Raw genomic sequence first — 15,188 nt, forward strand, 5'->3', positions numbered from 1 at the left:
ATCCCGAAAGTCCTGGACACGGCAACTGGACTTTCTGATTTTTCTTTGAAGACGTTTCCCTTCTGCTCCAAGAAGCTTCTTCAGCTCTGACTGGATGGTGGGGAAGGGAAGGATTGATGCTCCTTGCAGACGGCTGGTCATTTGCAATCCTTTTAGAGGGCCGTTGAGGCCGCTTGGAGGTTTGTCTGTGTCCTTTGGGACAACCATGACCTGGATGACCGAGCATCTCCGTAGACGTCCCCCAGAAAACCCTCCCAGGATGGGGAATGTGGAGACAGCAACTCGGGCCCAGCCATCTTTCTAGCGAGGATTTCCTTGGTGTTCTCTGAGTTTGCTTGTTTTCTTGCAGACGTTGCATGACCCAAATAGGTTACATCATCAGTGCTAGTAAGGAGTGCTGTTTGCTGTCAGATTATATTCTTGGGGTCTTGCCTATCTGGGTGGGTGGGTAGGGTGCAGAGGTGTCCTGCTGCCGGTTCGCACCGGTTTGGATGAACCGATAGTTAAGATTCTGCACAGGTTGACGAACCGGCAAATCCCATCACTGGCTGGCCCTGGCCCCGTGCGTTTTTTGGCGTGTTTTCCGGGCCCGAAAAACAGCCAGAAAACGGCCCAAAAAACAGCCTGAAAACGACCAAAAAAAGGCAGAGAAAAAGGCCGAAAAACAGACGGGGGAGGAGCTAGCTAGTCGTGGGATTAGCCCTAACCGGCTGAATCCTACCTCTGCCTTTGAGGCGAGTGGCTGGGAGGCGGGGCTGGGTGTGATGAGTGACGTCACCCACCCAATCACATGACCAACCGGCCACGCCTACCCAGCCAGAAAACTGGTTGTTAAGTCATTCAAGTCCCACCACTGGTGGGGTGTCTTAGAGATTCGTTTGGTGAGCTGTTTGCTGACGGCTCTTTGGCAGTTCCTTGACTGGAGTATCGTTTCCTTGATTGTTGGTCTGAAGCTAAACCTTGGAGTTTAATCTATCCTGATCTGCTGATTGCTGGTGGAGAAGTGCTGGAGTCCTTTTCGCTTATGGGCTGGTTGATTGTCCCTTTTGCATAGTCGGTAGACGTCGTTCATGTCTAGAAGGCCAGGGAATTTCTAGAAATTCTGGCACTCTGACAAATCAGCCATCAACAGACACATAGACATGAACGACGTTTACCGACGATGCAAAAGAGACAATCAACCAGCCCAAAAGACAATAAAAAGACTCCAGCGCCACTCCGCCAGGAATCAGCAACCAGTTCAGCATCAATTTATTTTATTTTATTTTATTTTATTTATTTTATTTTATTTTATTTATTTTATTTATTTTATTTTATTTATTTTATTTATTTTATTTTATTGAATTTGTATACCGCCCTACTCCCGAAGGACTCAGGGCAGTGAACAGCCATAGAATAAAACATATAAATATAAATACAAAATTTAAAATAGACTAAAATGAATTAAATAATTTGGCTGAACAAATTTAATAATTTAAAACCAAATTTAAAATTTCTATTTAAAAAGGGGAAAAGACTTAGGTCAGGCTGGCTTGATGAAATAGGAAAGTCTTGAGCGCACGGCGGAAGGTGCGCAGATCCGGGATCCTCCATATCTCCGGAGGGAGCTCGTTCCAGAGGGTCGGTGCCCCCACAGAAAAGGCCCTCCCCCTGGGGGCCGCCAGTCGACATTGTTTGGCCGACGGCACCCGGAGGAGCCCCTCTCTATGGGAGCGTACTGGTCGGTGGGAGGCTATTGGTGGTAGTAGGCGGTCCCGCAAGTACCCAGGTCCTAAGCCATGGAGCGCTCTAAAGGTGGTAACCAGAACCTTGAAGCGCACTCAGAAGACCACCGGGAGCCAGTGCAGCTCGCGCAGGAGAGGTGTTACATGGGAGCGCCACGTCGTTCCCGTCACCACCCGTGCGGCCGCACTCTGCGCCAGTTGGAGCCTCCGGATGCTCCTCAAGGGGAGCCCCATGTAGAGAGCGTTACAGTAGTCCAGACGGGAGGTGACGAGGGCGTGAGTGACCGTGCGTAAGATTAACTCCAAGGTTATCTTCAAACAAACAGTCAAGTAAGCGATACCCCAGTCAAGGAACTGCCAAAGAGCCATCACTAAACAGACCAACCAAAGGACCTCTAAGACCGCCCCCACCAACACTGATAAGGCAAGTCACCAGAGTATAAATGGATAAGCAAATAGCACTCCTTACTAGAACTGATGATGTAACCTAGTTAGGTCATGAGACGTCTGCAAGAAAACAAGCAAGCTCAGAGAGCACCAAGGACCCCCTCACGCCAACTCTGAGCTACAAATATGATATATGATAGGAGAGACGATTTTAGCTCAGGATTGTAATGAAGGGTACTTGGTGCTCTCTGAGCTTGGTGCTTTTCTTACAGATGTTTCCTTGCCCGACTAGGTAACATCATCAGAAGGGAGTGGGGTTTGCAGGGAGGAGGAGGAGGAGGAGGAGGAGGAGGAAAACTGTGGGGTCTTTGGTGCTCTCTAATCTTGGTTGTTTTCATTATCTAACTAGGTAACATCATCAGTGCTAGTAGGGGAGTGGGGTTTGCTCTCATCTTATCTTCTAATGCAGTGATGGCTAACCTTTTTGCCATCGCCTGCCAAAAGTGGGGGGAGCTTTTGGCACACCCAAAATTCTATGTGCCCTATGCATGCGCGTGCAACCTCCCCCCATGCTCCCCATGCTTTTGGTACGCGATCTCCCCAGTCTCCAGAGCCTCTCTAGGAGCCTGGGGAGGGCGAAAATGGCCTTCCCCATCCCCCTGGAGGCCCTCTGGAGGCCAGAAATGGGCCGTTTGCCAATTTCCGGCCTCTGGAGGGCCTCCGGGGGGATGGAGAAGGCCATTTTTGCCCTCCCCAGGCTCCTAGACAGGCTCTGGAGACTGGGGAGAGCCAAAAACGGGCCTTCCCTACCCACCCCCAGGACCTCTGGAGGCAGGAAACAGCCTGTTTTCCCTACTTCTGGGTGGCCCAAAAGGCTCGAAAATCAGCTGGTCGGTGTGCACACATGCGTGCCGGAGGTGAGCTCGCGTGCCCACCGATACGGCTTCGCGTGCCACCTGTGGCACGCGTGCCATAGGTTCGCCATCATGGTTCTAATGGTTTGCTCTTTCAACGTAGGTTGGAGCGATCCAAGGAACCACCAAAATAAAATTTACTTTGTTGGTTCATGAAAGATCTGCAGGAAAACAAACAACCAAGCTCAGGGATGTCCATGGAAATTCTCCATCCTCCAGGTCACACGGTTGCCCCAAAGTTCCAGTTCAGAACTGAAGAAGCTTCTTGGAGGAGAAACGTTTTCAAAGGAAAAAAAAAAAAAAACAAATCAAGGAAGTCCAGTCGCCTTTTGGAAAAAGAACTTTTGGGACCAACCAAGCTCAGAAAACATCGGGGATCCTTCATAGATCAGACTCTGAAAGGTCCCAACGCGGATTCTTCTCCGGCACCATGGAGGAGCACAGAGAAAGAACCCCTCTCTACGGGATCCTCAAAGCCACCCCGGAGGAGAAAACGAGACCTCTTCAATCCCGTCTCCGTGCCCCGCAGATCCACCCATGAGGTTCTACAATGTTGTGGCCCGCCAGCGGCCAGGGGAGCTGGTGGCAGACTCAGATAGTGAGGAGGTTGGGGAGGAACATGGACCAGTCCTGGAGTCTGGGGAGGGCTCTGATGAGGGCTCTGCATCGGAGGCAGAGAGGAGGCCAGGGCCGTCTGACAGTTGTCAGCTGCCTTCGGAGTCGGATATCAGTGGGGCAGAAGAATAGCTGGAGCCTGTTCCCGATGTGTGCATGCACAGAGCTGCCAGGAGAAGGAAACAGCTACGGAACAAGGGCCGACTCAGGAGTAAAGCCACAGGTGGACAGTGAATGGCCCCTCCCATAGGGAATAAAGAGGAGCGAAGGGGAGTGGAGTTTGCAGGAGACAAATAGTTCAATTCACGAGGGTGGAGATCTGTTCCTGACTCCTTGCCAACTAATTGCTACTACAGCGTGGCGTTTGGAAGATATCGGCCTGGCAACTTTCCAAGCCTGATAAAGATCTGTAGTTGTGAAATCTCATGAAAGACGGTTTGCCGGGACTTTGCCGGAGAGGAATTTCCCTTTAACCTAAATAAAAGAGGTTTTAGCGGGACGAGGAGTCTGCTTCATGATCTTGGGTTGGAACATACAAAAAGGAGCACCACCTACGCTGACTTGTCCACTTCCTGGCGGATCTTCTTCACCGACAGCTTGATGTTGAATCTGATGCTGTGGAGGATGTTCTTGAAGTAGGTTTTCTGGTGGACTTCGAACTGCAGAAGACACACGTCAAGTCTCAGGGCAAAGGTTTAAGGAAGAACCCGAGGTTCAGGAAGGATGGACAGGACCCACTTTGCGTGCAGGTGGAACAAACCTACCGGGGCTTGACTACTACGAGGTAGTCTTCTTAGGGCTCACCCTAGAAGACTACAGTATTCAGAAGGTGAAAGTTGCATGAAATGTAGCAACGACACTGCTCACTTGTGCAAGAGCCGAGGTGGCGCAGTGGTTAGGGTGCAGTACTGCAGCTACTTCAGCTGACTGCTAGTTCAGCAGATCAGCGGATCAAATCTCACCGGCTCAAGGTTGACTCAGCCTTCCATCCTTCCGAGGTGGGTAAAATGAGGACCCAGATTGTTGGGGGCAATATGCTATTTAGTATACTGTCTTTGGTGTAAGAGTCCTCGGAGAGTGGGCGGCATAGAAATATGAATAATAAATAAATAAATAAATAAATAAGCTTTCAGGAATCATTTAAGATTGTCTTCAAATATCTACACCTTAAAAGCGGCTTACTAGACACCACTTAAATTGCTGCTGCTGCAGGTAGTCCTCGACTTACGACCACAATGGAGCTGAAATTCCTACTGTGAAGCGAGAACTTTCGTTAAAAGGAATATTGCCCCATTTTACGACCTTCCTTGCCTCGTTTGTTCAGTGAACCATTGCTGTCGTGGATAAGTGAGTCACTCGGTTGTTAAGCGAATCTGGCTTCCTTCCTCCATGGACTTGGCTCATCGGAAGGTCGCAAAAGGGGGAATCGCGTGACCTTGGGACACAGCAACGGTCGCAAGTATGAAGCATTTGGCCCAGCGTCTGAATTTTAACACACGTGCGCATCAGTGGGGGGTTCTAACCGGCTTTACTACCGGTTCTCTTCATGCGCGCGCTTTGCGTGCAAAGACCAGGTGGCTGGTGCACATATGCATGCTGAAAACTGGAAAAGCAGCCGTGCATGCCAGGAAAATGATCTTCTGGTTTCAGGCGTGTGCATGAGCACCGGCCAGATGGTGTTTGAACACACATGCCTGCCAGAAACCGAAAGACCAAGTGACTGTTGCACATGCGTGCACACCCCAGAAACCGGAAGAGCAGCCGCTTGGCGCACACATATGTGCCGAGCGGCTACTCTTCCAGTTTCTGGCACTCCCATGCGCGCATGAAGACCAGCTGGCTGGCATGCTTTAACCCAGAAGAGCAACAGGCAATGGCTCACGTGTGCCACTTCTGGCATGCGTGCCATAGGTTCTCCATCACGGGTTTGGGGCACGGATTTAGTGAAATCCAGCAGGTTCTGACAGGTTCTGGAGAACCGGTAGCGGAAATTTTGAGCAGTTTGGAGAACCGGCATGTGCCACCTCTGGCTGGCCCCAGAGTGGGGTGGGAATGGGGATTTTGCAGTATCCTTCCCCTGGAGTGGGGTGGGAATGGGGATTTTGCAGTATCCTTCCCCTGGAGTGGGGACGGAATGGGGATTTTGCAATATCCTTCCCCTGGAGTGGGGCGGGAGTGGAGATTTTGCAATATCCTTTCCCCAGGAGTGGGGAGGGAAGGGGGATTTTGCAGTATCCTTCCCCCAGGAGTGGGGAGGGAATGGGGATTTTGCAATATCCTTCCCCCAGGAGTGGGGAGGGAATGGGGATTTTGCAGTATCCTTCCCCCAGGAGTGGGGAGGGAATGGAGATTTTGCAGTATCCTTCCCCTGGAGTGGGGTGGGAATGGGGATTTTGCAGTATCCTTCCCCTGGAGTGGGAATGGGGATTTTGCAGTATCCTTCACCTGGAGTGGGAATGGGGATTTTGCAGTATCCTTCCCCTGGAGTGGGGTGGGAATGGGGATTTTGCAATATCCTTCCCCCAGGAGTGGGGAGGGAATGGGAATTTTGCAGTATCCTTCCCCTGGAGTGGGGTGGGAATGGAGATTTTGCAATATCCTTCCCCCAGGAGTGGGGAGGGAATGGAGATTTTGCAGTATCCTTTCCCTGGAGTGGGGCAGGAGTGGAGATTTTGCAGTATCCTTCCCCTGCCATGCTCACCAAGCCACGCCCACCAAGCCACTCCCACAGAACCCATAGTAAAAAAATTTGGATTTCCCCACTGGTTTAGGATCTTCTGCTTGTACAGGGGTTGGACTAGAAGACTTCCAAGATCCCTTCCAACTCTATTATTCTGTTTTTTTTTTTTTATCCCCAAGGGATCAGCTGATATCACACAAGTTTCCTGAATATTTCTTGAAATCTTCCCAATTTTGTCTCCTTTTAATTTTTTTTTTTTTGAAAAAAACTTCATTGAGTTTTTTTTAAAAAAACATAAGTATATTGACATTTTCATTAATATCAGATGTGCAGTGTTTTTGACTATATACAAAAAATATTTCTGGTGATATTTCAAATTACTTTTTACCTTTGTTTAACACACCTTTTTCTCTTTCTTTCATTTTATCATGCATCCATTTATACCACCTTTCCCACTCAGTATAATAATCTGACTTCTCATCATCATTTATTTCATGGGTTAGTTTAGTCATCTCTGCGCATTCCAATATTTTCCTAATTATAAGCTCTTCTGGTGGTTGGGTCCTTTTAAATTTTTTTACCTGAATTTAGGGCAGCTTTCTTGTGTCGGCTTATGTGGGATTCCATATTTGCCAACCCCTGAATTCCTCAAACTTAGATGAGGCTACAGATGATGGACTTATTTCATCCGTTGAGGTGACTCCTTTGACAGGAAGTTTACCCTGATGGGAAATTTGACCTCCGATTCTCTGATACTTGCCTCATATTCCTTGTCCACGGCTCCGGGGTTGAGAAGGAAGTCCGGATATCCGATCATCACCATCATGTGCTTCAACTACAAGAGAAACTGGTTTCAAACACCAGCTGGCATTTCGAGCATCCGGTTCGCAACATGGCGCCCACTGGCCCAAGTGAGGTCTCCACTGGGTGTTGGTACCCACCGTTCTCTCCTGATCCAACCCGGATTTTTTTTTAACAAGAGCTTAAAATTCAATGCAGGTTTAGAAGCACAAGGTCAAGCATTATGTGATTTGTGATTTGTAAGAATGAACCTGGGTAAAAAAAATTTTTGGGAATGGAATGGAATGGAGTGGAATGCAATGGAATGGAATGGAATGGAATGGAATAGAATAGAATAGAATAGAATAGAATAGAATAGAATAGAATAGAATAGAATAGAATAGAATAGAATAGAATAGAAAATAAAACAGAACAGAACAGAAAATAAAACAAAATAGAACAGAATAAGAATTAGAACAGAACAGAACAGAAAATAGAATAGAATAAGAATAGAACAGAACAGAACAGAATAGAAAAGAATAGAATAAGAACAGAACAGAATAGAATAAGAACAAAACAGAACACAAAATAAAACAGAACAGAACAGAACAAGAACAGAAGAGAAAATAAAACAGAATAGAATAGAATAAGAACAGAATAGAATAAAATAAAATAAAATAAGAACAGAACAGAACAGAATAGAATAGAATAAGAATAAAACAGAACAGAATAGAACAGAACAGAACAAAATAAAATAAGAACAGAACAGAATGGAACAGAACAGAAGAGGAGGAGGAGGAGGAGGAGGAGGAGGAGGAGGAGGAGGAGGAAAAGAAGAACAGAACAGAGGTTTCCAGTGATGTATTCAAAAAGGTGCCCATTTGCTGGAGTGAAGAAGAACATCTTAAGGCAGTCTTTCTTCTCCTTGGCAACCTTAAGAAATATGGACCGACTCCCAGAATTCCACAGTCTTGCCCGGGAGTGGGCTGGATGCAACCTGAGTGGGGATTGACCCACACAAAACGCAACCGTTTGCCATTGTCTGCTCTAATTAGGAAAGTGCAGCTTCTCGGGCCGGGTAGTTCCATTCCCATGATCCCCTCCCGGGCTCCCTACCTTCGCTCGGGCTGCTCTCTGGGTTTCTTCATCCATCCATTCCAGTTCTTCAAGTCGCCGGTCCAGGATGTGCTTGATATCTTCCACTAACTGTTGCACCTGTTCCCAAAAGGTGATGGGAGAATCCCATCCAATAAAGAGACGGGGAGAAGAAAGAAAGAGAGACCACTTGTTGGTTGAGAGAAAGCCATACTCACTAGGCAGCACAGCCCGTTTCTCCGGGTTCTGGATGCTGCAGTAAGAGGGAAGCATCTGTCAGTCCTGCCTCAGTCTGAACTTCCAAGAAAGAACCATCCCAAATGCCATCGGTTGAAAAAGTTATAGTTTACTAAACGTCAAGTAAATTACAGTAATGCAAAACCAGAACTGAAAAGCGCGCGTCAAAATCCCCAAGTCTAATTTTCCTGCCCTCAGGTGTCTCCCATTGCTGCAAATTAAGTGAATCTTAGCATCCCCACTGACTTTGCTTGTCAGAAAGTCGGAAAAGGGGGATCACATGACCCCGGGACGCAGCCACCGTCATAAATATGAGTCAGGTGTTTTTCAGTTTATTTAATAATTTTAAATTTTAAATTGATGTTTGTCTTGTGTTTTTAAATAGGCTGTACACCGCCCTGAGTCCTTCGGGAGAAGGGCGGTATAGAAATAAAATAATAATAATAATAATAATAATAATAATAATAATAATAATTATTATTATTATTATTATTATTATTATTATTATTCAGTGCTGTTGCAACTTCGAATGGTCACTAAATGAATGGTTGTAAGTCGAGGACTGCCTGTGTTTCTGCAAGCAGCCCGGCGTCACTGTGAGTGACGCCGGGCAGCCATATAAATTTTCTTAATAAATGCAGAAATAAAAAATTATGAGGATCTGAAGCCCCGGCTGCCCGGAAGATCCTGGATTGGGCGTATTGCGGATGGTGTACCCACAGGTGATCAAATCTGTGTTCTCGCAACCCTTCCTCTACTGTAGGCTCTTACCTTGGCCTTGCTGGTGGAGGAGAAATATTCTTCCACAAACAGGGCCCCCAAAGCCATTCCGAAGTGCTTGTTGGCTTGACTCAAGCAAGTTTTGGCTAGTTCCATCGGCTTCTCGGCCCCCTCCATCTCCTTGGCAAATTCGTGGATGGCATCCCGGAACGGAGTGGAGAGATGTTCGCTCAGCACCACCGCGATACGCCACAGCATGTAGTTGTGAAGGATCCTGGAGTGGAAGGAACATGATCAGATGGGATGAGCGCAGAGGGTGGGGGGGGGCAATCTTAGCCACTTGCAGAGCTGTGGACTTCAACCAGGGGTAGGCTGCTGGGGGTTCGGGAGAACCTCTAGAGGCTCGGGGAGGGTGAAAAACGGGCCTACCGGAAGTTTGGGAAGGCCGGAAACAGGCCCATTTCTGGTCTCAAGAGGGCCTCCAGAGCCTGGAGAGGCCGTTTTCACCCTCCCGGAGGCTCGAGAAAAGCCTCCGGAGCCTGGGGAGGGCAAAAACACATCACCCCGCCATGGTGCATAATCACTTATGACTGTAATTCTGGGCTCAATTCTGGTTGTAAGTCAAGGAATCACATACAGACCTCAAGTCAGCTTGACTGGCCATACGTTACAAGAAATAAATAAATGTAACACTAGGGAATTAAATCCTGGGTAAAATTCACACCTGTGCTGTTTTGTTCACATCCGCCAAACTGCAAAATTCCCCCTGTGAAAGTGGCTTTATCCCAGGAATAATGTGATAAATAGCAGAGAATCACAATTTACAGGATTTGTGGGAAGGGAGATTCATTAAAGGCAAGTGGCTGTGAAATCTCCATTCTTGCGATTTGCATCAATTTACGGGTGTAATTACGTAATTGATTCCAATGGCACCATTTGCCGTAAAACCTTGATTTAAGGGATAAGTCTTCAATTTAATGAAGATATCCGTGAAATCAGGTTGTGCCCAACCTTGATAAATTGAAGGTCTGTGGACTTCAGCTCCCAGAATCCCCCAGGCAGCACTGCTGGGAGTGTAAGAGTGATGGACTTCAGCTCCCAGAATCCCCCAGGCAGCTCTGCTGGGAGTGGAAGACCAATGGACTTCAGCTCCCAGAATCCCCCAGGCAGCTCTGCTGGGAGTGGAAGACCAATGGACTTCAGCTCCCAGAATCCCCCAGGCAGCTCTGCTGAGAGTTGAAGACCAATGAACTTCAGTTCCCAGAATCCCCCAGGCAGCACTGCTGGGAGTGTAAGAGTGATGGACTTCAGCTCCCAGAATCCTCTAGGAGCTACGCCTGATGGACTTCAGCTCCCAGAATCCCCCAGGCAGCACTGCTGGGAGTGGAAGACCAATGACTTCAGCTCCCAGAATCCCCCAGGCAGCTCTGCTGAGAGTTGAAGACCAATGGACTTCAGCTCCCAGAATCCCCCAGGCAGCAATGCTGGGAGTGTAAGAGTGATGGACTTCAGCTCCCAGAATCCCCCAGGCAGCACTGCTGGGAGTTGAAGAGTGATGGACTTCAGCTCCCAGAATCCTCCAGGAAGCTATGCCTGATGGACTTCAGCTCCCAGAATCCCCCAGGCAGCACTGCTGGGAGTGGAAGACCAATGACTTCAGCTCCCAGAATCCCCCAGGCAGCACTGCTGGGAGTTGAAGAGTGATGGACTTCAGCTCCCAGAATCCTCCAGGAAGCTATGCCTAATGGACTTCAGCTCCCAGAATTCCCCAGGCAGCTCTGCTGAGAGATGAAGACCAATGGACTTCAGCTCCCAGAATCCTCCAGGAAGCTATGCCTGATAGACTTCAGCTCCCAGAATTCCCCAGCCACATAACTAGCTGGGGAATTCTGGGAGTTGGAGTCCACAGCTCTTCAAGTTGCCAAGGTTTGGGCACATATTTATTGAGGGCCGACTTTCTTAAGTTTGGCAACCTTAACACCTGTGGACTTCAACTCCCAGAATCCCCCAGCCAGCATGGTTCAGCAGTTCATGGCTGCTTTTACTGGGACTGAACCAGTCGCTCTCTTGCTGGGTACTTCAAGCCCGCTCCTTATTCCTGCAGCCCTTTCCCAACCCCTCATCCCCAGCCAGACCTGATCGGCGTCGTTTGGATGATCTCCGAGACCTGCTGCATGTAATCCGTGGCTAAGAGGACCACTTCTTCATCTTCCGAAAAACGCTCGTGGAATATCCTGTCCAGAAGACGCTTCCATTTTAACTGTGGAAAAGCAGCAAGCGGAACACGGTCACTTCTGAAATTATTCATTCTGGATCGGGACTCGTTACGCACGGTCACTCACGCCCTTGTCACCTCACGCCTGGACTACTGCAATGCTCTCTACATGGGGCTCCCCTTGAGGAGCACCCGGAGGCTCCAGCTGGTCCAGAATGCGGCCGCGCGGGTGGTTGTGGGAGCGACGTGGCGCTCCCATGTGACCCCCCTCCTGCGCGAGCTGCACTGGCTCCCGGTGGTCTTCCGGGTGCGCTTCAAGGTTTTGGTTACCACCGTTAGAGCGCTCCATGGCATCGGACCGGGGTATCTACGAGACCGTCTTCTGCCACCAGTAGCCTCTCACCGACCAGTACGCTCCCATAGAGAGGGGCTCCTCAGGGTGCCGTCGGCCAAACAATGTCGACTGGCGGCCCCCAGGGGGAGAGCCTTCTCTGTGGGGGCACCCGCCATCTGGAACGAGCTCCCCCCGGAGATACGGAGGATCCAAGACTTACGCATCTTCCGCCGCGCCCTAAAAACGTTTTTATTCCAACAGGCTGGTCTGGCCTAGCTCTCCCTTTTAAATTGGCTTTTAAATGTTTTTACATAAATTGGATGTCTTAAATTTGTTTTTTGAGCCCAAATGATTTAATCTATTTTTAATAGTTTTTAATTTTTGTAAGTTATTTGTATTTTTATCTTGGCTGTTCACCGCCCTGAGTTCTCCGGGAGTAGGGCGGTATACAAATATGATAAATAAATAAATAAAATAATTCATAATAAGCGACCAGCTATCCTGAAGTTGCTGCGGACTTTGTAATAGAGGGAAGGGCCAAAAAGTCAAAATGGCGGCGCAATGGAAATCCTGCCGGTCAAAATGGGGACAGGATTTAGGCTGCATGCCGGTGGCTGCCATCTTGCCTTTTTAAAACCGATCCTTAGTTCATCCAGCCGGTTTTCACGCCTAATGTCACATGATCAAACTCCAGACCCTTCTGACTCATATTTATGACGGTTGCAGAGTCCCGGTGTGTGTGTGTGTGTGTGTGACGTTATCCCCTTTTGCGACTTTCTGATGAGCAAAGTCCATGGGGGGAGCCGGATTCACTTAACAACCGTGTGACTCACTTAACAACGACCATGATTCGCTTAACAACCGGGGCAAGGAAGGTCGTAAAACGAGGCAAAACTCATTTAAACAACTTAACAATTACCCTGCTTAGCAACGGAAGTCTTGGGTCGCCAAACTGTCATAAATATGAGTCAGTTGCCGAGCGTCTGAATTTTGATCGTGAGAACATAAGGGTGCTGCCACTGACCCGCTTAGCAACGGAAATTTGGGGCTCAATTGTGGTCGTAAGTTGAGGACCCGCTCAACTTGCGGGGGGGGGAAAGGTATTGGGGTGATATGAATTTAATATGAAAAGGGAAGATGTGGACAATTTGGTGGGTTGTGCAACCATATCCCCGCCCAATTTTCCTCCTGCTTTGAGGCCTGTCCTGACCCCTCGATGCTCCCTGGCCCCACATCCCGGCATCAGAGGATTCACATACTGTAGCAACCAGTTCGACCATCGCTGGAAATATGAGCGCATGTGTGCCGTGTCAAACAACACGGCAATTCGCTCACGGGCGCACCGCCCACACAAGCGTGATGTGAAGTTTCCGAAAGTTGCCCTAATTAATTCATGAGCCATGAGCCAAACTTCAAAAGAAATACAGTCGTTTATTAGGAGCACCATTTCAGCAATATTCGGATGCAGTTAGAACTAATCCCACGTAGATTTACGTTCCCCTTTGACCCTGTCTCTCCCCTCCTCCCTGGCCATGTCATAAATCACATTCTCCAATTAACCACTTTGGCTGGCTGTGAAACCCAACACCCTCCGACTGATTGCAGTCAGGAAGAATGTATGGAATGCAGTTTCAGTTAGGGAAATCATTCAGCTCCATCCGTTCTCCCTCCCTCCTGCTCATGGCAACTTGAAAGCTTTGCAAGTTGACACGCGAGGCATCAAAAACACAGCAATATAGGAAGGGACCCACCCGCAGGTCGCCACTACCGGTCCAAACCGGCTGAATACCACCTCTGCCCGGCATCCAAACTTACGTTGGGTGTGATGCGCTGCAGCTCTCCCAGTGTGACTTTATTGTACATGGAGTTGATATCTCTCCGCAGGTCATCGTACTCGGAGATTGTTATCTGTCAAGTGGGGAAAAGTTAGAATTGGACCAGGGTTCCTCTCACAGCTAGGTCCCATCATCCTCTGCTCCAGGAGTGGGTTCTAAATTTTTTTACTACTTGTTCTGTGGGTGTGGCTTATTTTGTGGGTGTGGCTTGGAGGTCCTGTGACTAGGTGGGGGTGGCTAGCTGATCAGAGTCATTTCTGGAAGGTCCTCGCACTTACAACCGGTCCTCGCACTTACGACCCGACTCATTTGTTTTCTTTTAACACTGATCAGCTGTAGGGCGGCCCTTTGAAGTCCCGCGGCAAGAGTTTAAACATTTTTTTTCCCTCTAATCATCAGCTGGGACTCAGGAGGCAGCAATAGATTGGGGGTGGGGCCAAATAAAAGGTAAGAATAACGTGGGGGGCGGGGGGAGGGGGGGGGAGAACCGATTCGGTGACCTCATATCGTCACCGCTACTGGCTCGGCCGAAGCGGACCGAACCGGGAGGAACCCACCACTACTCTGCCCATCCGGGAAAGGCAGAAGTGGTGAGGTTTTTGTTCTAGTTCCTTCATAGGCCAGAACCTCCCCTCCCCCACTTCCCCCCAAAAATGAAAGGGTGTCAAACTTGTGTTCCTCCCACCTGGTAAAATTTCTAGGAAAATGGTTCTGGGCATCGAACCCAGTCGTTTTCAATGATATAAAAAAGATGTTGGGACTCTGGAAAGAATGCAGAGAAGATCAACAAAGATGGTTAGGAGCAGGGGTGAAATGTAAAATTTGTTACTACCGGTTCTGTGGGTGTGGCTTGGTGGGGGGGGTGTAATGTGACTGGGTGGGCGTGGCCAAATCTTTTTTTTTTTTATCTTTTCAAAGCATTTTTTCTAATGCTTTGAAAAGCCTCTCTGCCGATCAGGCAACTCAGCTGGGATCGTCAGAGACGTTTCACCACCTCTTCGGCCAAGAGGTTGCAGAAAAAAATGCTTTGAAAAGCCTCTGACGATCCCAGCTGAGCCGCGCGATCATCAGAGGCTTTTTTTTTTGTTTTACTTTTAAAAGCATTTTTTCGTCGGAAGAGGTTGTAGAAAAAATGCTTTTAAAAGTAAAAAAAAAAGCCTCTGATGATCGTGCGGCTCAGCTGAGTATGGGGGGGGGCAGGGATTTTTGCTATCGGTTCTCCGAACCACCCGCCACCATCGCTACCGGATCGGGCGATCCGGTCCGAACCGGGAGCATTTCACCCCTGGTTAGGAGACTGAAGGCTGAAACATACGATGAATGGCAGCAGGAATTAGATTTGTCTAGTCTTGTAAACTGGTTTTTCCAGTTGCAATATATGGCTGTGAAAGTTGGACCATAAGGAAGGCTGAGCACCAAAGAATGGAGGCCTTTGAACTCTGGTGCTGGAGAAGACTCCTGCGAGTCCCTTGGACTGCAAGGCGATCCAACCGGCCAGTCCTAGAGGAGATCAACCCTGACTGCTCTTTAGAAGGCCAGATCCTGAGGATGAAACTCAAATCCTTTGGCCACCGAATGAGAAGGAAGGACTCCCTGGAGAAGAGCCTAATGCTGGGAACGATGGAGGGCAAAAGAAGAAGGGGACGGCAGAG

The 15,188-nt window shown here is 48.6% G+C and overlaps 1 protein-coding gene across 2 annotated transcripts in view; it reads right to left on the reverse strand.

The window, feature by feature from the left end:
• Nucleotides 1-15,188, reverse strand: part of ECEL1 (endothelin converting enzyme like 1) — a 72,321-nt gene that overhangs the window by 13,456 nt on the left and 43,677 nt on the right. For both annotated transcript variants that reach the window (XM_087872027.1, XM_087872026.1), the window contains exons 5-10: nucleotides 13,517-13,609; nucleotides 11,288-11,412; nucleotides 9,204-9,426; nucleotides 8,217-8,315; nucleotides 7,081-7,155; nucleotides 4,196-4,299 (exon numbers count right to left, since the gene is read on the reverse strand). In XM_087872027.1, the coding sequence (XP_087728153.1) occupies nucleotides 4,196-4,299; nucleotides 7,081-7,155; nucleotides 8,217-8,315; nucleotides 9,204-9,426; nucleotides 11,288-11,412; nucleotides 13,517-13,609 (719 nt within the window). The remainder of the gene's footprint in view (nucleotides 1-4,195; nucleotides 4,300-7,080; nucleotides 7,156-8,216; nucleotides 8,316-9,203; nucleotides 9,427-11,287; nucleotides 11,413-13,516; nucleotides 13,610-15,188) is intronic.

The sequence above is a fragment of the Pantherophis guttatus genome, chromosome 6, assembly GCF_059756535.1.
Source record: "Pantherophis guttatus breed Tessera chromosome 6, ASM5975653v1, whole genome shotgun sequence".
Classification (NCBI taxonomy): domain Eukaryota; kingdom Metazoa; phylum Chordata; class Lepidosauria; order Squamata; family Colubridae; genus Pantherophis; species Pantherophis guttatus.